General features: G+C 39.0%; 1 protein-coding gene across 1 annotated transcript in view; it reads right to left on the bottom strand.

The window, feature by feature from the left end:
• Positions 1-23992, bottom strand: part of SLC2A13 (solute carrier family 2 member 13) — a 149022-nt gene that overhangs the window by 97811 nt on the left and 27219 nt on the right. The window contains exons 2-3 of the mRNA XM_039570513.1: positions 22133-22292; positions 18087-18295 (exon numbers count right to left, since the gene is read on the bottom strand). Coding sequence (XP_039426447.1) covers positions 18087-18295; positions 22133-22292 — 369 coding nt within the window. The remainder of the gene's footprint in view (positions 1-18086; positions 18296-22132; positions 22293-23992) is intronic.

The raw sequence follows: 23992 nt of genomic DNA, 5'->3' as shown, positions 1-23992 counted from the left end.
AAAATTACAGCCAATTTAATGATTTTATTTCCCTAAAAATGTGAATGTTTCTCTTCACTTCTGCATGTCCTTCTCACATTTCTGCTGAATGCTCTTTTGATGCTACCAACACATGCATTTTGTTAATTAAAAAAAGCCAAATGTGTAACTATCTGCCTGCAGTCACTTGAGTCCCTACATCATCTGTAGCAAATGAGAAAAGAACAGTCATCTAGCAGCACGTTCATTGCCAGTAGAAGATGCCATGTAACAGTGAATAGTAAATGGTGTAGGCACATTTCATAGGTGACACCTACAGTATGTGAACTATATCATGTCTCAGAAATGTGCTGAAGTCAGAGGACTTGATACCTTGAGTCTGTTCTCAATTCTACCAGAAATTAAATCACACCGCCTCAACTATTTATCCTGTAAAACAGCAAGCTGATCTTGACCTCTCACCAATAAAGCTGGGTAAGAACTACTACCTATAAGAACTATCCAGTACCTAGTGCAAGAGTTGCAAGAGGAACTGAAGCCTTTACTTCCAGCCCATTTTATATACCCCCTGTCCAAAACACTTCCAATGAAAGAAAATAGGAGAAAGTGGTTTGCTTGAGATACTAAGGAGTTTGGTTCCATGCTGTGCTTCCCAACAGTTCACCATCACAGTGCAATTTTTAAAGTTCAACAAGAAATGCTTTTTTTAAAAAGAGAAGAAAGGGCACAATCTTCCTGTTTTAAGACCCACTAGTAGCTCTCAGTTACAGGTTACTTTACCAAACAAAAAAACTTTGCTGATGTATTATCACAGTAGTGGTTCAGTTACTGTAGTAACAGATGATTTTACACATTGTTACTAAGAAATACAACATAGAAAAATATACACAGCCCTTACAGGCCACACCAAACATTCTCTGCCCTGATTACACAGAAAAATGAATCACTGAAAAAAACCCACACAGACACTTCCTAAAGAAAAACAAAGAGTCTGTACTTCATGTAATTCAATCTTTTAAGTAAACCACTTGCAATTTTTTTCTCCCAATTGAAAAGTAAATTTAAAACCCTCCTGAACGAATTTAAATGTCAAATCCAAGTTTATTCTACAGGTAAAGTTTAGCTATAATGCACTACTACTACTACTAAATTCAGGCCCTAAAGGCACATTCTACTATAAAAAGAGTTTATATGTCATTCAAGGCTTATATTCTCAATGGAACTCAAGTTGTAGATAACACTTTTCCCTTTGCAGCTACTTCAACTATTATAAGCTGCTACAAAAAACCTGAAAAGAACTACTGTGCTTATCACCATGGCAACAAAATATTACAATTTTTTGTATATCATACAGGATTTACACAAAATTGGGGAATACGTACCTATTGTTATGTCTTACAATTAAAACTCATAAAATTTGTCTAACATAACAATAATGTCTCAATATCATTATTATAAAATATAACTAAAAATTGGTTCTAATACTGATTTCAACACAAAACGATATTCAAGTCTGCAAAAACATTAAGAACATAGAGGGAAAGTTTTATCACCAAATAAAATTAATACATTTAAGAAGAACTGGAGGAGGAAAAGAAGACTTTTGAAATTATCCAAGTCATGATAAAAGAAATATGCTTTGAAACTGCTCAGCTAAAATTGAACACTTCTCTTCTGATTCATTTGGTTCCAAAATGTATCCAGGGAAAAAGTATATACAGGTTTTGCAGGTTAATTTTTCTGTACTGAAATTAGGGAAGAAAATAACATAAGTTTATCATCCGGGCAGAAGACTTCAAGCTTATTAAATCTACATTTAAAAAAACCCTCTCAGCTGGATTTGAAAACCAGTTTCAGCTGGTAAAAAAAAAAATTATAAAATCAAAACATATTAGAAGAACTTACTTTAAAATATTTTTGCGATGCAGCATCTCTTAACACACCTATTACAAATTGCAGTCTAGTAAAATGCATCTACATCCATCAAAGACCCATGAAGGTTTTTCAGCATTCTTGTCTTTAATGGATCTGCCCGCACCTGAACAGAGAATATCTTGGCCTCCATCAGCCACATTTGGGAGGAATTGTCAAAAACAGAGCTATACAGACCAGACAATATTTTGTATTTTGAGCCAGGCTCTCACAGCACAAAAGACCTGGCTGCAGACAGTAGGGAATGTTTCCTGGATCAGAACAGAATGCTAAACTGTACAATAATATCTCAAATTTGTAAAATACAAACAATTTGCCTCAAAACAACTAAATAACAAAAAAATAAACTCTATCTCCTCTGTAATACTGCTGGATTACACTACAGTTGCATTCAAATGTAGAATAAATGAAGCTACATTTTAAAATATGTCTTTCTGTTTATTTCCAGGATTTACAACAAATACTGCGTGTCAACGTATCATGATGCAGCCTTGGAGTACATACATTATTTCTAGGCTTACAAAATTTTCCATCAACCATAACTTGGTGCATTTATTCACAGAGTTATATAATATAAAACTGCCTGGTTTTCCCTGATAAAGTATTCAACACCAACAGCTTCTTTGGCTCCTGGCAGCTCAGATACCCAAAGCCCTTTCCTTAGGTCTTGATTCTTCCTGCTGAATGGGTAACTCAAACCCGTCACCCCAGTACCACAGGCAGCAATCAGGTGACACCAACCCTATGTCTTTTCAAGATTTATTCTATTTGAGTAGTTAACACCAATTATTTGAATTATCAAGGACAGCCACATGAGCACCCACTGTGATGAAGGCAATCAGTGTGCACCTCATAGATAATACCAGAATCTCTGCAAATTTAAGTTGATATTTTCACACAAAATATTCTCAGGCTGTAACTTCAAGAAAATCTTGACTGTTGTTGCAAAAGACGACTTTATGAAATCTGACATTAATACCAACTGAAAGACCCAGTTTCAACCTCGGACTAGTACCATATGTTCCCATCCTGCTAAATGAATTTGAGCTCCTGCACAGTTCTGTCAGGGTATGGCAAAAAAAATCAAATTGTATGAGTGACCAAAAAGATACCATTTCTATTTTATGCATGCATGCGATGCTTAAATAACAAGAAATTTTGGCTGCAAAATATAATCTTTAATGTACGAATTAGGATATCCACACTCCCTTCTTAGAAAGACAAAATCCCACAGATATTGAATCTTGAGTCCTCTGCAGTCTAGCCTATGGATTTGGGGAAGATTTGGGGAAGAAGAAAAAAAGCAAAGAGCTTGAATGATACGACAGATAGGGCAGGATGATTAATTGGAGGCGACCCACTCATGAATAGGTGGTAATTGGGTATTCTATAATGGATCATTCTTCTAAGAATGTGCTTCAATGGATGTGAAGCTCTGAACGATCTAATCTAGAATGAAATGGTGTCTCCATTGTTATCCTGAACTCTAATTAGAGTAGGATAAACACTTCTTATTCTGTTCTACCCTATTTATTTGCAACCTGTTAACCCCTACCCACCCCACCAACCTCCTGTTCTTTGGTAAATACTGCTCTAATTTTATCTTCTGATGAAAGACTCTCATGCATCTTATCTCTTGAGTACTACTAAAAATAATCATCACTTCACAAGCATTAAAAATTTGAAGTCTCAACAAATTATGAAAGATGCAAAGGAAGTAAGTATCACCATTTAAATCTACTTAATAAAAGATTTGCATATATGCAGATTATATATATATATATCTTGGCTATGCACAGTGGAAAAAAGGAGAAATTAAAGGAGGGGGAAAATATATGTCAAAAAGAGCTTACAATTCAAAAACTTTAAAAATTAAGTATAGGGCAATATAGATGTATTTTTCTTAAATAAAAATCTTGGATTTTTTTGGATATGAAATGTACTATTCTGCAACTGCCACCTTTATTTTAGACTAGCAACAGTCAGAACCACCTACATTTTACATTTGCCTTTATTGCCATAGAAACGTATGTTTGCTTTATCTCAAAAGGAAGTCTTCTGGCTCAATCGCCTACTTTCTATATCATACACTAGAGAAGACATAATTTATTCATTTACGCATCTATACTTGCATACTTTTAACATGAGCTGCATCCATCTCAGCTACTATGAAAAATCCCATGTGGTTTGTGTCAGATAATTATAGAACATTTATATTAAAGTAAAAATAAATTACCTCAATCTACTCTACATAAACTCAAAAGGCCAGAATTACTTTAAAATTGTTTATGTTTTTAAATCAATCCAATTTCAAGTATACTTTTGCTGACTTTTACTTCAACAGTAATGCAATGTTTAGCGCAGTCATGCACCATTTTATGAAATAATTGTAATTAAACTTTTCCATTTCATTAAGAGATAGGGAACAGGTCAAAACGCATAGAAGAAAATGCTGGTTTTGTTCTCTTTAAAGCCACTGACAACAAGAATGCACACAAAAAATTTAAGACGTTCAGTGCTAATAAAAAACCAAATATAGTCATGCAGTTTTAGTACAAAAAGAAAGATCTAAACTATTTCTGCAAAGTACTAAAGTACTGTTCTACAAGGGAAAGAAGTTCCTTGAAGTCCTCACAGCCCCTAGCTCACATGGGTTTGGGCACACAGACACCCCACGACCAGCAGTGGGTTCCCACCAGCTCCTGCCCACCTCTGCAAACCCACCAACAGAACAAGGCTAGTATGTGTTACAGCAGAGATGATTGCTTTGTAACCCACTACAATAAAAGTAATGGGAAAACTCGTCATTTCACTAGGAAAGGCAGAAGAAACATGCAGCATGTTCAACTGAACATATTTAAGCTGTTACATGCAGGACAGCAACTTGAGCTCTCAGCAATTTCTTAGCAGTTCTACAAGCTCCTTGCAACAGAAGTGGGGGAAAATAACAGTATGTAAGGTTCACCAATGCTAAATTTTGGCCTGAAGTCCACTCTCCAAGGCAGGAATTCAATACTCACTCAAAATGGCAGGGAAAAGAAAAAAAATTTTCAAGTTCCCCCAACATTAAGTTACAGAACAGTTTTAAATATAATTCACAATACTGGAGAAAAAAATTTCTTTTTTCATTCATAAATCACCATGGCCGCACTGCAGATAACTTATTTTGACTAGACAACAACATTTTCCTTTTGACTTTCGGTAAGTATTTGAATATCCACAGACATTAAATTATACTGGCTTAGAAAACATTATTTCTTAAACAGAAATACTCAAGTATATGCAGAATCACAACAAAAATGTTCAAAACACCATTATCCATAAATGCAATATTTATCTCTGATTATTCTAACCATTCAAAGGGAAAAAAAACATACACAAACTGACCACTACAAGGAACAGTGGAGTGATCCTCTCCTCATAGGAAAAAGACACTCAACAGAATAGTAGTTTCCTAAGGGGGAAAAGAAAAGTGCTAAAAAATGACCAACGGTTTTTGGTGAAGGAATTGCTGATGGTAGGGGTGGGTTTTTTGTTGTGGGGAAGTTGGTTTGGGTTTTTTTCAGGAGAAGGAAAACCTGAAAACAGGGGTAGAGACGGACCGATCTTACTGATTCTTTTTAAATTTTCTTTAATCGTTTTCTCAATTGTTAACTGACCTGATCATAGCTCTATTTGTGCAGGTATTTCTGGAACATGATTGAAATACTGTTATATATTTGTAAAAGCCACAATTTCCGAAGAGTTCATAGCAAAAATGGCAAGAAGAAAGCCTAAATTAACTAGGAAAATTATTCATTGTGAATCATTCATGCAGCAGTAGTTATCTTGTGCACACACACACATGCTTCAACCATAAAAACCCCCTCTAATCTAGATGGACACTTTCCAGGAGACTTGTAGTATTTTAGTATACAAAATAGTGTAAAAAATTCCTAGAAAATACTTCACTTACAGAAACACCCCAAAAAAGAGTAAGCCCCCAGACACATTCATTCAGATGGTAAAAGGAAGAGGTTGTGCTCACCCTTCCTGTTCTGGAGTGAAATAACACAAAGTGAAAGCTCTTTCCTAGGGATTTGGCTCAATAGCAAGGCCAGCACACTACTACACAGTTGTTGAGCATCTCAATGGCTTAGGGGATACTGCTAAAAAAAACCCAAACAAGCAACACACGACCAAAAAGGAAAGCAGAATTCTAACTTTTTCTTGTCCAAAACATCATGAATAAAACACAATTCTGAACTAGTTCAGCCTTTGTAAAAACTACAGTCAAACAGAATCAATGTAAAAAAAGAACCTGTTTCTTATCTCCTAGATGAAAGCACTAGGCCCAAATATATATTCTAGTCAAATAGCCAACATGGAAGTACCATACCATTTTTCATTTTTTTTCCAAAGGAAGAAATCTCAACAACTTGCTTTCTTAACATAGGGAAAGCTCAAGAATATTTGTGGAAAAGAAGATGGGTAGTTGGGAGATCACAGCAGCAACATATGCAGCAACAAACTACATTAAAGCTTTTGTTTGTTTTTTTCCAAATTCATCTTCAGTCAAACAAAACGCAATCCACATATAGCAGCAGGCCAGTTATGGTAGATGTCACATTGCTTGACAAGATTTGCTGCAATGTTCAGTGCATGAATACTTTAGATTAACTATCAGCCAGTGTGCAAAGATGGCTGCTTATTCTAAACCAAACCCTTCAGGTTCACTAGAAGAACAAAGTGTCTGGAAAGCAGGAGAGAGAGAGCAAAAAAACACCCAATGCTGTTATTTTAAAAGACAAGAGAAAAGATAAGGATGGACAAAAATCAGGCAGACAATACCTTGACGAAGGTCTCCAGAAAGAACAAAGCCTTATTATACTGCAGAAGCAGAACATGGCCTTATGTAAAAGGAGTAAGTGCAAACACTGTTTATAACCCTTTTCTCTCTCTAATGGTTTCTTCCTATTAACAAAATACTTCAATTTAAACAGGCTGTATAAACACTGTGCTCACCTGACTACTGAATCAAAGCAAAACTACTGCTATTGAAGAATCATTAACATCTGCTAGATGGACCAAGCCCTACCCTTGTGCAAAGCCTGTCACATAAAAGGCTACAGAGGAAGAGTCAGCTCTGCACTGATGCAGGTCATACAACACTGCAAAACAGCGTTATCTAAAAATCTTTTTTTAATTTTAATGATTATACTGAAAAGGCTAAAGTGGGACCAATACATAAAGACTGCCCAGCTACCTGTCTTCAGCATCTACATATAAATATTGTTATTAAAAATCCTAAATCCATTTTAGAGTTTCTACTCATCTTCACAAGGTCTGAGAGCAAAGAAGCTGCAACATTATCTCCAACTTTTCCACAGAACCTACTCTAAGAGCTAACTCAAAGAACCATATTACTAAGCTTAGCAAAGTGTTAAAAATATTCCTCAGCAGTCTATAAAAAAAATTCCCCCATATCCATTAACATTTTCACACATCACTGTATAATTTGTCTGAATCCCTGCTGCATGCAAACAGGAGACTCAAGTGGGAGAATTCGACTTAGAATTGTGTATTCAGTGCAGATGCTGGATTCAGCAGAGAAATGATGAAGAACTAGGCCTTTTTTTTTTCCTTCCTCCCTTTTCTAATTAACTGAGCTCTTGAATACCATTTGCAGCTCTAGAGGCACCATAATTTTATTACTCCTTAAGAAAGATATACATAAATAGAAAAAGTAGATCTACAATTTCAGATGAGAAACAAGTACATCAGTGTAACCATGTCAAAAAAACCCCAAGTCCCAAAGCACAAATGTGCTGTGAAGGAAGTGTGTGCCCACCTCTCTCACAAGAGTACACAGGAAATTCAAAACCATGTTTCCCGTTTCTAAACACAACCGAGCTACCACACTGCTGGCACCCCAACTCACACCCAAGCTGCCCTTCAGCACACTGCTTTTAATTTTTTCTGTTTCTTTTACTATTAATCATGTTATACACATCCATTTTTCTTTTTGTTGACCAAGAATATTCCTCCCAAGCCCTTCAATTTCACTTTTGCAGGAATCTTTTGTCCAGCTTTCCCAAAACCTCATCACACGCCGCACTATTTTTGGGGTTTTCCCCTGACTGAGAAGGAACTATTGTAAATGTAACGAATGTTGTTTAAAGTTTATACTATTATATAGAAGACTTTTAATAACAGGCCAAGTCATACAACTAAGCACTACTTCTCAAAAATCCAAGAAATATGTCTAGCTTATCACTTTCCAGCACTGAACTGAGCTCTGAGAAGACATGGAAATTGGGGCCAAAAGCCATTAGCTTCTAGCAACTCATCTAGGTCAACGCAGTTAGAATAATTTAAGTCCAAAAACAAGTAGGTTTTGTGTTAAAAGAAATAGATATTTTTCTATAAATTTGAATTTCTGTAGCTATCCCTAAGAGACAATAAACAAGAAACAGAGTGTAGTGGTTTGGTTTAAAACATCCATTACTTACTTATTTTCCTTCTGTGAGATAAGAATTAGGAGAAAGCAAAGCAGCCACAATACTTAAAAGAATATAAAGAAGTTTATTAACAGACCTAAAAGAAGGAAAAAAAGTCAGACTAAACCTTCAGAATACTTCTCTTCCCCCCACCTTCCTCCCTTCTCCCACTGACAACCTAAAAAGACAACCCTTGAGATTCCCAGTCAGTTTACCACCTCTGTAATAATCTTTTTCAGTTCACTTAGGGAGAGGAGTCTCTCTTGCTCATGCTATGGAGACATCTCCACAAGAAACAGTTCTCTCATGGATTCAATGTCACAGCGAGACAGCTGCCCAGGATGGTTCTCTGCTCGCATGTCAAAGTCCCTTCCCTTGACTTACAGCTTTCCCCACAACTGTTTTCAAGGGTCCAATCTTGAGCTACTGGGGTACCATTTTAAGGATGAGCTGTTCAGAAGCAAAGGTTCTTCTTCACCTATCTCTGGATCTTCAGCTCCAGGAACAGAGGCCCTCCTCCTGCCCTGGGAGCAAGGGTCCTCATCACTTTCATCTCTCTCTGTTCAAGCTTCTCATCAAATCACAGCTACTTCAACATTTGCTTATTTCAGCACATGTGCTTTTGCTCACAATTGGGAGTTTGAATGCTCCACCCCCCCATGCTTTCATGAAATTACAACGGGTACTCTGATGTATCATAGTCCATCACCACCATAGCTTTACAACAGAATTTCAGCTTCTAGGCTTGAAGCATCTCCTCTTTCTCCTCCCTCAGGGTCTCAGCTCTTCCTTCTTCATTAACTTCAGTGTCTTTATGGTGTTTTCTTCACTTGCCTCCACCTTTCCTCTTACTCAGGAGAGGATTGACGTCTGCAGGCTTCATTTGTTCTGGAGGGAACTTAAAACACTAGAAGGCTTGATCTCACCTGGGCCCCGCAGCTGGAATTCGCCTCTCACTGTTGATCACCTCATCTTCGCCGGGCGGCAGCCGCAGATGAATTTTGGCTGCACTGGAGGGGGCCGCCTGCATGGAGCAGGGCTGGGGGGCTGGGGGGGCCGGCCTGCGCGGAGCAGGGCCGCGGCTGGAGCAGGGCTGCACGGCTCCGGGGTGGCTGTCTCCTGGCCGGCCCGGCCCGCACGGAGCAGGGCCGCGGCTGGAGCAGGGCTGCACGGCTCCGGGGTGGCTGTCTCCTGGCCGGCCCGGCCCGCACGGAGCAGGGCCGCGGCTGGAGCAGGGCTGCGGGGCTCCGGGGTGGCTGTCTCCTGGCCGGCCCGGCCCGCACGGAGCAGGGCCGCGGGTGGAACAGGGCTCCGAGGCTCCGGGGTGGCTGTCTCCTGGCCGGCCCGGCCCGCACAGAGCAGGGCCGCGGGTGGAACAGGGCTGCGGGGCTCCGGGGTGGCTGTCTCCTGGCCGGCCCGGCCCGCACAGAGGGGGCTGTGCCGGGTGTCCAGTGAAGCAGAAGCGGCTGAGATCTCAGCCAAGCCGCGCCGCGGCCGACCCGAGCAGGGCTCGGCCTGGCCCCGCTGAGCCACGCCGTGAGCCCCCAGTTACCTGTCCGAAAGCCGGCAGCAAGAGAGCTTTCCTGGGCTTTGTTCATTCTTAAATGTGGATCACAGAGGCGTATCGAGCTTCTTAAGTGGCTTTAAAAAGTTGCCGATGTTCAAACTAGCCGGTTGATTGGTTCTGTTGGGTCTAGAGGAAGCTGTAAGCACCTCTTTGCAAAAGAATCACTTCCGTGGCTGATGGAGCCCTCTTTAATCAAAAACCCAAACTATGCTAAACCATGACACAGAGATAATTATAACACCTGAGAGCCAGCCAAAACCGTATAATTCTGGCTGCTCATATTATGAAAGAAAAATAAACTATTCCATTTTAAATTGTCCAGAGGGGAGGGGGAGGAAGCATAGGGATTTGTTTTTCTACCACAAGTTGCAAATTCCTATTTCCTTGGACATGACTGAAACAAAACACACTATCCTTTATTCCCAGCCTCTTCTTTAGACAGTTTTTGATTTAGAAGAAATTCTCTCTCACAGAAGGATGTTAATTAGTAGTCTTACTCTTCTAACACTTTTTCACCCTGAAACCTAATTTTGTTCACAAAACAGATACCTGTTCCTAAACAAAGCATGGGGAACAGCTGAATGTTCAGTGATGCATTCCAATAGTGTTTCCAGACATGTAGTCCCACAAGCAACCTCAGAAGAGTAGGAGTTCTGAACTATACAAACATCAGCAAATTTGGGTTCAATCTGTGAATGTCATTTGGCTTAAAGCAAATTCATTATGCTCAAATCTGTTGTTGAACTGATAAGAGATGAAGTATTTTAAATTTTATTTTACAGACTTGTAATTTGAATTTTTTTGTAGGCTTCAGAAGCTGTGAACTAATAAAATGCTTATGAATACTGTCAATAAAAAGCTAAGTGTACTTCCAGAAATTTCATGGTGGATATGAAGTGGGGCAAAGAAACAAAACTATACCAAAGTGTCCTGCCTTTCAGTGCTTCCCTATACCTAGAGGAAGTTTTACCAAGTTTTGCTTTTCCTGTCCTTCAGGACTACCATACAAGAAATCTGTCTGGAATTCAGGCAAAGCACACAACTGATCTGTGATCTTCAGACTGGCCATTAACCACCATTTCCAGATAAACATTCACTTTCTGTCAGTATATTGAAAACCAAGGTGAAAGATTAAGGGATTGGTTTTGGTTAGAAGCCACTGAAGCAAGACCGACTTGAAACACCCTGCCAGGTAAACACACTAACAGCAGGATCCTTAAAGTATAAGCAGAGCTCTGAGATACCAGAAACAACCTATTATTTTTAAAATATAGCAGTCATATTTCTGGACAAGGCAAAAAACAATAATGTTTTTTATAAATTGTATGTCTCAAAGGTCATATCTGCAAGAATAAGTTACCCTTTTAAAAGACTTTAAGGATGAAAGAGAACCAAAAATTTTCTCTCTCTCTATTAATAGTTTCATTTAGTAATCCATACTTTCAATACTCCTTGCCAAGTTCTGTAGAAAGCTTTTTCTTGCTATCTGATTGCACACTAAATATAGTTAGTATACTTTGTCTCCATGTTTCATTTGCTTACACTGTATGAATTTTAATTATCCAGGAGTGCCTTTTTTATGGGTTCAACTCGAAACAAATTCCCATGGAGACATATACAGAAATAATTTATGTTCTTAAGGAAACAAAGTAACACTTCTATATAAAAAATGGTTAAAGTAGAAGAATGAAACAAAGACATTCCTCTCAGGTACCTCTTGCATCAGCCAAGTGTCCCACAAAACCTAAAGGCAAAACCCACTTGGAACTGAGCCTGGCATTCGGTTTGCCAGAAGCAAGAATTTCAGGCTGACATGTCTACCACCCATATTGTATTTGGGGACTTCTTCAACAAATCCTTAACGTAAATCCTTTGTTTCCTTTTGCCCCAAAGTCTTCCACCTAATTTCATGGTTACAGATAACAAAAGCCACTAATTATCATAAAAGAAAAATTAACTTCAAATAAGGTTTTTAGTGTCTGGAAGTGGAACTATTCAGAGATCTGCACAGTCCTACCAGAGCATCACAGTATTACCACGTTTCATTAAAGATTCCAGCTGATATCCAATAATAATAAGCATGCCCATCTCTTTTTCAACATCAAGCATGTCGGGCAAAGGCCTTGGGATAAAAAGGACTCCCAGAAGCAAGGAGAGAATCATGATTAAGAATGAAAACAGTGCAAGCTTCTAAATATCCCCCTAGAAAGATGCATATCAAATGGTTCCAGCCAAAGCCATAGCCAGGAATACTAACAAGTTAAAATACTACTTAAGAAGAAAAGGTACAAGAACTAGAAATACTGGAACCAGGAAAGACTAAGGGTCCAGATCTCCTGCCTGATCATGTTGTATTTTAACTCTCTCTTTAAGTTAAATGGATAAAATTGCAAGCTGAAACCTAATAGCAATGAGGTGGTTTTACCTTTCTGTCATAACACATTTATCTCCAACAGGGAAATACAAAACATTAAAATGGAGACTGACTCACTGATGCAATAAGAAATACGGCAAACAAAGTTACGTGAGTCAAGCCTACAACACTGAAAGAGTGGCATCTTTCCTGGTGTCACAAAAAAAGCTTGGCTATTACAAAAAAGCACACTGAAATAATGAAAACACAGGAAAATGTGTAATCTAGAAGCAGTGCCCACCACATACCATTCTGGTACAGATGCAGAATGCAAGGTGAAACAGTATTACATTGTAATGATCAATTTTAGAAATGTCTCACTGAATTTCACAGAAGCAGTGCGGTTCCATGCACCACCGAGACCCAGTAGTTACATGGCAAAATTAGTACGTACAACACGTGCAAAGAAGACATCTTCACGATCAGACTGACACACATACATGGATAACAACAGATAACAAAAGGCAAAGGTCCACATGCATAACAGATAAGGTCAAGAATCTCAACCCTAATTCATAAATTAGAGAAATGTGGGATAAATAGAGCTGGGGGAGATTACACTGCTCTCCTAATTACCATTCATAGTTACACGTCCTTCATCTACACAAAAATAAATGTCTAGTCTTAATGCAAATGACGTTCATTTCATCAAGATGCTAAGTTAGTCCCAAACACATCACTTCTGATTTTGTGTGAAATACCATCCATGCATCCTGGCACATCCTGAGTACAGCTACACAGAAGAGTGTGAGGAAAAGGCATGCAGTTTGCAGACACTTTTCACCCAGAAAGACAGTATAAAATGATGCTTTTCTCCAATCTGCATTGAACATTGTAGTACTGTAGGGCATATGGAAAATTAACAATCTGTTTTAAATGTCTCCATTGGATGCTATAATGATTTCTTTCCAGTCAGAAATGAGTACTATATTGGCAGCCAGTAAAACTTTTACAAAAGGTGTGCTAGACAGCTTTATTTTTACGCACAAACTACCACATTAAATTCACTCCCAAGTGCTCGCTCCACAACTAACATCACAAATCCCACACTTTAATTTGCTTAGGAGCACAGGATTCTTCATCTATACCCATGGCCTGACAAATTTTGTGGCCTTCTACGATGGGGTTACAGCAGTGGTGGATAAGGGAAGGGCAACAGATATCAACCACCTAGACTTGTATAAAGCATTTGACATTGTCCTGCATGACATCCTTGTTCCAAAACCGGAGAGATGTGGATTTGATGGATGGACCACTCAGTGGATAAAAAATTGGCTGGATGGTCACACTCAAAGACTTGCAGTCTCAGCATCCAAGTGGAGAGAAGTAACGAGTGACAATCATCAGGGGTCAGTATGGTGACACCTTTGTGAGCAACATGGACAGTGGGATCAAGTGCACCCTCAGCAAGTTTGCTGATCAAGCTGTGTGGTGCAGTTGACACACTGGAGGGAAGGAATATCATCCAGAGGGATCCTGACAAGCTTGAGAGGTGAGTGTGTGAGAGCCTCATGAAGTTCAACAAGGCCAAGTGCAAAGTGCTACAGGAGGGTCATGGCAATCTCAAGCACAAATACAGGATGAAGAATGGACCAAAAGCAGCCCTGAAGAGGACTTCAGGGTGCTGGTGGACAAAAAGCTGGACATAAACCACCAGTGCGTGCTGGCAGCCCAGAAAGCCAACCACATCTTGGGCTGCGTCAAAGAGATGTGACCAGCAGGTCATGGGAGGTGATTCTCCCGATCTACTCTGCTCTCACGAGACCCCCACCTGGAGTACCACATCCAGCTCTGGGGCCCCCAGCAAAAGACAGATGTGGACCTGGAATAAATCCAGAGAAGGGCCAATAAGTTGATCACACAGCTGGTGCATCTCTCCTACAAACACAGAATGAGAGAGTTGGGGCTGTTCAGCCTGGAGAAGGCTCCAGAGAGCTCTAAGAACAGCCTTCCAGTATGCAGAGGGGGCTTACAAGAAGGCTGGAGAGGGACTTTTTACAACGGCATGGAGGGACAGGACAGGGGGAATGGCCCTAAAATGAAGGAGTGTAAGTTTAGATTAGATATTAAGAGGAAATTCTTTACTGTGAGGATGGTGAGGCACTGGATCAGGTTGCCCAGAGAGGTTTTGGATTCCCCATCCCTGAAGGTGTTCAAGACTGGGCTAGATAAGGCTCTGAGTAACCTGGTGTAGAAGGTGGTTTCCTGCCCTTGGCAGGGGGATTGTAATTAGATGATCTTTAAGGTCCTTTACAGCCCTAACCATTCCATGATTCTGTGATTAAGCCCCTGTGCCAGCACTTACCTGCATTGCTATGACTTGATTGCCTATTTTTAACTAAGGTGCAGTACAGAACCTCTGCCTTAACTGTACTAAAAACTACAATTCAGCAGCAGTGTGAGTCAGACTTGTTTTGCCAGGAAGAGTTGTGCCAGAATGCTCTCCCAGCAATGTCTTTGATCCTCCTCTCAACTGCAAACCCCTTCAGACCGCTCTCTCCCTTTTCTCTCCATAAGGCTTCAGAACTTAAGCTAAGCTCTAGGGAATCTGTGAGATCCACAGCATATTTGAAGGGGAAGGCCACTCTGTGCCTATAAATTATTCTTTGCACAACTCTTGGGGAACACTTTCTAAAATCTTCCTCATTCCAATTTTCCTATCAACAGCTTGATATTGTGCTACAGCATCTGAGAGTGGGATGATGTCAACAGATGATGATTACCTGGACTTGACCAAGATTTGACTTGTCTTGCAATGCTACTGCAGAGTACAGTGCCCTCCCCTCCACTTCTCAAACTGCATGGTTACAGCACCAGAAGTCACACTGCAAGTACAGAACACAGCATGCAAAAGCAGTATCCATGACTGCCAGAAAAATGTCATTTGCATAACCAGTCATGAGGAAAGCATTTGTCAAAAAGGTATATTATTTTCCTGATGCCAATCTCAAAATGCTAAAATATAAGGTGCTAAGCAATATCAGCAGCACTAATTTGATTGAATATATTGGAAAGGATACAGAAATGTGAATCATTCACTTAATAGGTATCCCATAACTGTACAGAAGACTTCTGAAGCAGAAGTTTCTTGCTGAAGGCATTTTTTGCCATTTTGAAGACAGAAGCTGCTTGATGACCATGTGAAAAACGCAATTAAGTTCTCCAGTTTTATGACACACATAAAAAATAAACTTTAAAGTAGCTTAAACAATACAGATGAAGTTTCCCTATGATTCATTCTTCTGTTATGAGAACAGCTGATGAAACAGTTACAAAAGGCATTACAGTTTTTTAGTGTGGGACTGGAGAATATGTTATGGCTACATTGTGTTACTCCCTTGCAGAGAAGGAGTCAAACACAGCCTTAGTTTCACTTAGAAAGTGATGCCCTAAGGAACTGGCAAAGATGCTCGTGTACCAGTCAATGAAAAACAGCATCTGCCCTTTTTCAAGAAATAAAAAGACAGGAAAGGAAAAGGCAGTTCTACCTAAAAGTAAGCTAGATGATTTTCAATCTGCAAAGTCATCTTTCCTTGAATGTCATGTACACATACTGTCAGTTTAGGTTTACTAAAGTTTTTTGTGAAACTGGAATGAGGTTCAAAATGTCTGATAGGAATTACAGTCATTTGTCATTGCTATTTACTAGCATTTTAAAACACTGTCTACCACAAATAGGAGAAATTAATAAAAGAAGTTTTACAGTAGTATATATAAAAAACCCCAAACAAACAAAAAAACCCCACAACTAATATACCCATTGCAAAAAAATAAAAATGCAAAGCCTTTGCAGAAGCACACACTTAAGTTGTCAATACCTGAAAACCTGCCAATGAAACCATGAACAGAAAGTTGCTTTTGCACTACACAAGCAAAATCCAATATTGGGGATCCAGACAACTCCTCAAAAAATGAAAGCAATTACAATTTAACACCACCTGTAAATACTGCCTGTAAGTCATCGAAAGGTAACAAAAGCAACCTATGTCTTGATGCTGACACAACATACCTCTTTATAACAATGAAGATCTTGAGTTAAATGAGATGAAGTACAATTATAATCAAAATAAAAAGTGACCATAGCTGTCTAATGCCTGTCTGCTAAGCATTTATAACAAATGGGACAGCATATACTTGTAACTACCCTCATTTTTTTAATGCCCTTGGGTGACAACTCTGAATCTGTAGATTACCTGAGAGGAAAACACTGATTCTCTGTAACCAAGATTTCTCCTAGGAATGTGCTTGATTTAACTAAACTCCAAGAATACAGTAAGTTTTTGGGGAAGTGTGTGGGGGAAACGAAAAGACCTGCATATCCCTGACAGCAATTGTAATTAGTGCCCCAGTCCAAGTTACAAATGTATAGAGGACTGATTTAACAGTGGAGCAGTCCTACTGCACCTACACCACCACATGTGATTCACAACTGTGAAAAAGCATCATGACAAAAGATTTAAGAGTGACAAGCAAGGTCATACCTTATGGTCCAGTGATGGAAAACAAGGGACTGAGTAGGCCTGTTCCTTTTATTTCTACAAAGCGTTAAACTTTAATACTAGACATTAAGTGGTTTTCCACAGAACTGAATAGCCCAATCCCTAATTACAATGAAGAACCTCAGTACATGACTATTAAGCCCAAGCTGTTCTATGAATATCCACTTCATCTTTTTAACAAATTAGCTTCAATGAACTTCATTTCCCAACCCCAAAGAACTGGGAAAAAAAAGTATCCAAAGCCTCAAAAACATAATGTGAGGAAAAATCCCCAGCCCTGGTTTACACTAGTGATGAATATTTAGAAAATCCTTCAACTATATGTCAAATAACTTTTTCTAGACACATAATTATTTATTGTAAGGTTCAAAGGCAAACTCAGTGAGGCAGTGAGAATAGATATTATAAGATGCTGAATCTCAATTTACACAAATGTAAAGTAACATCCATTTTTCTTTCCACCAGCTCTGAGAAGTTACAGTATTTTCCTATCAATGATAACTCTTACTTAAGAGCCTTACTTGACATTCCCAGGTTTACATTTCCAGCAGAAAGCAAAGAAAAAATATTCAGAGTACAGAAAGTCAGTCGAAAGGTAATCTTATTTTATAAGTACATACATGAACACAAAGTTTTGAGCAAATATGGCATAAAGATTCAAGAGAGTGAAAAAAGGATTTGATTTAGGTGCCTTATTCTCTTGAGGGCAGATCAAAAGGACTTTCAGAAGCTACTTTTACAGAAAAAGAATCTCTGTATGACAGGCCTAGTTTTGTACATCTTTCCAAAGGCTTCTTGTCTAGAATGCAGTTTGCTGGGAAGGGGCCTCTGGATAATTGAGGCCTTCGGACCTCTCTGGTGTCAGTTTGGCCTTTTCCACTGATGAAAGAAACCAAACTTTATTATTTCCACTCTTGGAGATGTCCATTCTTAAACAGATCAATTTTCTGAAATCAATTCTCACACAAGCATAGGTGGTATAAACTTAGAATCCTACACAACTTTACTTTTCCCTCACTTAAGAAATCAGAACCTAATTTAAAAGTGCAGAATCATAGAAATATCTTCATTTTTAAAGCTACCAGTACGTGAAATACTTCAAAGAGCAAAACAGACAAGAAAAAGCAAAACATCAAGTTCCCAGAGGCTACAGCTTCAACATTTCTTCTGATTTTTATCTCCTCATTGACAGAGTGGCCAACTAGTACTCAGCATACCTGCTCCAACTTCTTTTTCTTCTTCTTCGATGTTGTTTTTGATACTGTCGTACTCCTCATCAATCGCCTGGTTGCCACGCATTTGAGACAGAATTCTCCTTGCTCTCTGAGTCTGGCCTTTCTGAATGAGCCAGCGGGGACTTTCAGGAAGAAACAGGAACCCAAGAAACTGTATGACTGCTGGTACAGCCGACAGGCCCAGCATGTACCTGGAAATAAATAAGCAAATAGATAAATACCTAATATTTGCCTACAAAACCACACTATGAGAAGATTCACTTGCACCTATTCAAACTCTATTTACAGATGAAATCTTCCACTCCTCGAATTCTTTCTCACTGTAAGTTAAGGGGGCAAGAATCATATTCTGCAGGTATTTTAGAAAACATGACCCTTTCCTTCATTTTCAGGAAATCTCAAGGACATGTTGACTATTCTGCCACCACTGACTCTACTGCCCCTGGTCCTGATGACACTAAGTTAGACTAAATAAAAATCCTGAAATATTCTACTAGTTTGGAAACTGATAAGCCCTTCAGTGACAATAATCAACAGAAAGAAAAAGCAAATGCATGGAGAAAACTGGGTACTGTTGATGTCAAAAATGAGATTGAAATCCTGCTAATTGTTTCACTGACATATTAAAAACAAACAAAAAAATAGCCAGAGAAAAATGCATAATTTATTCAGTAGTACATGTACACAGACACATGTGCCAGTTTTACTTTTGAAGATTTCTGACTATAACCAGAAACACTGCAAAAAGTTCATTTCACCAGCACAGCAATTTACACCAGATCATTTAGAGAGTCTGCTTTTAAATCTTCAGCCAGATGCAGTGTTAGGTTTTAAATCAAAAGTATTTTGATGCCCAAGAGTAACTATTTACAGCATTACGGCTAGTTCTCTACTCAACAGAGAATTACCACTGGTAAACGCACATTTATGCTTCCAAAGATCAGCACTGACACCTGTGGCAACACCCAGAAAGGGCTATTTGCTCCATCCAAAGTGGGGGGAAAAGGCTGTGGAAGACAAGCACACCACCAATTTTCATGGGTGGCTCTGGTCTATACATATAACATTTTTATATTTCTTCAATAAAACAATAAAAGGATAAAAAAGAATTGCAGAACAATGTATAATTTTCTTCTGCTTTTTAAATCTGACCTTTTCCCATTTACACTTCACCAGGATTCTTCTCCCTTTCATTAAAGACTTTAAACAGTGCTGGTGCCACCTGTACATTATTGCTGTTACCATGGGTTTCACATCAGTGGGTATAATCATTAAAACACCTCCAGAAACCAGTACCTCTGAATACTGAGGTAGCCTGTACTCATAAACAGATTCACACCGTGACATCAGTCAGGAGATGAAGGAGATTTGCTAATCTCTCCTCTAGCTCCTCTCTCCATACCCCAGGATGCATGCTTTCACAGGTGATTCTGCAGTCTCTCACCTGGATCTTTTTATAAAGCATGCATGAGATTGCTAATTGAGTAGGAAGGAGAGAACAACCATTACTGAAAACCTTATGTTAGGGCAATGAATCAAATGTATTTGTCAAGTCCAAATGCATTTTGAGTAAAAATGGAAAAATACTTTCTTAGAGGCAGTGGTGGATTTAACAAAGGAAAACATGGGCACTATAACAGGCAGAAAACTAGAGAATGGCAAAAAGAATACCCAAAAGGCAATGCAAAGAGGATGGCCATCCCAGACAATGTGCATGCACACCAGTTTTCCCACCCCCAAGCTAAGCCCTCAGGTTCTTAACACCAGCCAAAATTTCCAAAGGTGATACAAGCAAATCTTGCTCTAGAAAGAGCTCGATGAGCAGCTCTCTTTTTTTTTTTTTTTTTTTTGGTAACACCTTAAAAATTATATAGCTCATCATTAGTTAAAAAAGAAAAGAATATGAAAGAAAATAAATTCAAACCACAAAGTTTGTGGAAGGCTTATTAGTTGAATCATTTTTGGTCAACATATCTAACAGTGTTCACTAATTCACTAATGTTCTCATTCATTAACAGCCTCATTTCTTCCTACGCTTTTCCTTCTCCATAAACATTTTGGTAGCTGTATACAAAATACATAGACCATTGAAGCTCACCAAATTGTAGATTTGATATCTTCACTGGAGTGGTATTTAGAAAGCCTTTCAAATGAAGAGTAAAACAAATTCATAGACATTAAAAATTACTGCTGTATCCTGTCAAAGTGCACACAAAAGTATGTTTTAATGCATCTAAGTAAGCAGATTTAGTCCTTCAGACTCCTATTACTTAACTTTCTGCTCCTCCAAAGCCCTTCAGTCACTTAAATGCAGCAGAGCCTCCAGAACTAAGCAGTTGGGTGCCTGCAATCATCTTAGGAGGCAAAATCAATCAAGGCTCCAGAAAGCTTGATCCAGCCTGTTAAAGCTACCAGCTGGACTCTATGGACTCTATTGGATTGTTTATCACAGGCAAGGTAAGAAAGAAATGTATAGACAGTGCTCCCTCACTAAAGTTAGCCTCCAATCTACAAAATTCTGGTCAAAGATGAGTAAAAGGAGCAGGCCAGAAAGAAAATGTTTAATTGAGAGAGACCATCCACTGCAAGTTCTAGAGTTGTACTTTTCAGAACAAGCCATTTTGATATAATCAATTTAGAGTAAAAGCAGGCAATTTTAGACATTTCATGCAGTGAGCCAGCTTTCAGAAATCTAATACTGTTCTTTCCTATACAGATTACGAGACTTTGTGTTTGAAGCCAGATGTCTAGCAGACCTGAAAAAATCCAGCATGAAATTTAATAAGTCTGCTGTAACATTTCTCCTTCTCTGACATACTGCTGCAATACTATTAAGATGGCATTAGCAGGGTTTATAAAGCTAACCTGACATAAGGGTCACATTAAATATTTGTTTTCTTTGGTTTATTTTTAATTTAATATCCAGCATTTCCAAGAACAAGCAGAACCAAGAAAAATTTAAGTTCCTTATTGTTTGTTGCAGCACTCCAGTGCTTAGCCACTTAGTAAGAGATACAATAACTGCTGTACTGTTCCTTCTTATATGTAATGACTCAGGAGTAAACATTTGTGATTTCTCTCCACGCATTTGCTGGTGACTCCTTCCAGGTGACAGACCATCTGTACTCTTTCCTGCTCAGCCTTAGGTTGCAATAAACTAGCTGAGGACAGTACACCATCCCCAATTAACAGCTCCAGGATTGCAGCTGAGAATACTTGGATACCTCATTACTGAGGTGACAGTCTGTTTCTTCACAGAAAATTTTGACTTCACTTCGCTCCAACTCAATCCAGCAGAGCAGTAGTTGGTACATACATGAAACTCAGCATTACTGCCTTAGCAAAAGCCACGCAGCACATGCCAGCAGGCTGCAGAAACAATTGCTCTTCATTACTCAACACACCATGCTGCACTTGGAAGACTGAGACTACGAATGTAAGAGAAAGCTACAAACCAGGAACAACAACGGATCACTAAGATGGTCATACAACTGGAGCATGTGACATAAAAGAAGAGGCTGAGAGAACTGGGTTTGTGCTGGCCAAACAATAGATTTTTATTATTCTATAACAAACTTTTAACTATAAATTTATGCTACAGTATCCTTCAGTTCTGATAGATTACCACTGCTCAGACTAAGAATATTCAAAATTCACCTCTATTTTGCACATACAGTGTATTACTTACTGGAAATTTGCCTTTTGAAAAATCAGCATGTGATTATTCTAAATGCAAAAGGCAAGCTACCTTTATAAACATCATGACAATCATTCGAGCTTGTGATGCATATTTATTGCTCTTCCATGTTAAAGTTTAGTTAAGTCAAAAAGCTGTGCATACTGTGAATATTAAGCTTAAGTGAAAGCAGTATGGATCTATTTTGGCAAGATTTAATTACTGAAGATCCATTTTAGTATACAGTTTTACCACTTTCTCTGTAAATTCTGTTTTACCAACACGAATTATAATAGCTGTCAACCAAATCACGACTACACCAGCTTGCTTTTAGCAAGGAAGGCTCACAAACCTCCATCCATCCTTCGCGAGGTAGCTGAAGATTCCATCGACAACACTCGCGAAAAACTGCCCTCCAGTGATGAAGAGACTGTTAATGGTGACTAATCTGCCTCGTAAGTGCGGTGGAGCCACTTCTGCGATGTACACTGGCACAGTCATAGATGCTACACCTACAAGAATAAATTCAGTTACAGTTATAAAATCAAAAGAAATACTACACCACTTTTTCATCATACAATACTATTTTGTGCTGGGTTTGGCTGAGACAGTTAATTTTCTTCATAGTAGCTAGTATAGGGCCATGTTACATTTGTGCTGGAAACAGTGTTAATGATTCAGGGATGTTTTCTATGTTCCTTACACAAAGTCATGGCCTGTTCTCCCTCTCACCCCACCCCACCAGCAAGGAGGCTGGGGCTACACAAGTTGTGAAAGGACACAGCCAGACAGCTGATCCCAACTGATCCAAGGGATATTCCAGACTACATGGTATCATGGTCAGCATATAGAGCTGGGAGAAAAAAAGAGGAAAGGGGGGGCACTCAGAGTTGTGGAGTTTATCTTCCCCAGTAGCCGTAACACATGATGGAACCCTGCTCTCCTGCAAATGGCTGAACCTGCCTGCCCATGGGAAGTGGTGAATGAATTCCTTGTTTTGCTTTGCTTGTGTGTGTGGCTTTTGCTTTACCTACTAAAATGTCTTTATCCCAACCCACGAGTTTTTTCACTTTTATTCTTCCAATTCCCTCCCCCATCCTACCAGCAGGGAGTGAGCAAGCGGCTGCACGGGGCTGAGTTGCTGACCATGGGTGGGCATGACAAGCAGTGACCCGAACTGAGCTGGCTTTGGTGCCCTGTAACTCCACAGAAAACACCAACCACTCCTGCCCTGAGTGACCACCCTAACAGATAGAGCCCAAAGTCATGGACTAAAGGAACTCAATGGACACTTATGGACACTTTACAGACATTTCACGGGGTGATCCATAGACTATGGGAATGATATCTGTGTATTATATCAAAGGATGGGAAGGAGATTCATGGGTAAGAAGAATGCACTGCATCTAGATGGAATAAGGGGTGGAGAATGTGCTGGTTTCAGCTGGGTTAGAGTTAATATTCTTCATAGCAGCCAGTATGGGCTGTATTTTGGATTTAAACTTAAGACTTAGCTTTAAAATTTAACTCTACTCCAGTCAAAATCTGCACACATTTAAATGGAATAAGCTGGACAAATTTGATTTCTGAGTTCCAAAGGATGAAAACAAAGAAAATGCAACTAACAAACTCTAGAAGCACACCCAGAGCAAATGGTTGCTAGGGGCTGTATTGGAATTTCGAGGTTTGATGTAATGATACAAAGAATAACTTTCCTTAATTCACATTGCAGGTATACTGAGATTAAATAAAAGGATAGATATAACTATAGTTTTGAAAGAGAGAAGCTATGATCCAAGTAAGCACGCAAAAGTCAAAATAACTAACTGAAGACATCAGGTGTTCACAAAACTCTGTTTATAAAGACCTTTAGCATGGTTTCCACAGCCAAAAACAAAAACAAGGCCATGCATTATTATTATTGTGTAATTTCATTACTGTTATTGAACAAATTGTTTCTTGACTTAGTTTAAAAATATTCCATGTGCTATTTCAAGGACAGGTTGGCTGGGCCCTGAGCAACCTAATCTAGAGAGTGGCATCCCTGACCAAGCAGGGGAATTGGAACTAGATGATCTTTAAGGTTCCTTCTAATCCAAGACATTCTATAATTCAATGCTAAAAACTCTATCACCATAAGGAAACAAGGACTGATGCTAAACCACAGCTGCTTTTTATTCTGTCTTAACACTGGTAGTATTTCCTACTAACT

Source organism: Corvus cornix, chromosome 1A (genome assembly GCF_000738735.6).
Source record: "Corvus cornix cornix isolate S_Up_H32 chromosome 1A, ASM73873v5, whole genome shotgun sequence".
Lineage (NCBI taxonomy): Eukaryota > Metazoa > Chordata > Aves > Passeriformes > Corvidae > Corvus > Corvus cornix.
The sequence above is the reverse complement of the archived record's forward strand: the minus strand, read 5'-3'. Positions and strand labels throughout refer to the sequence as shown.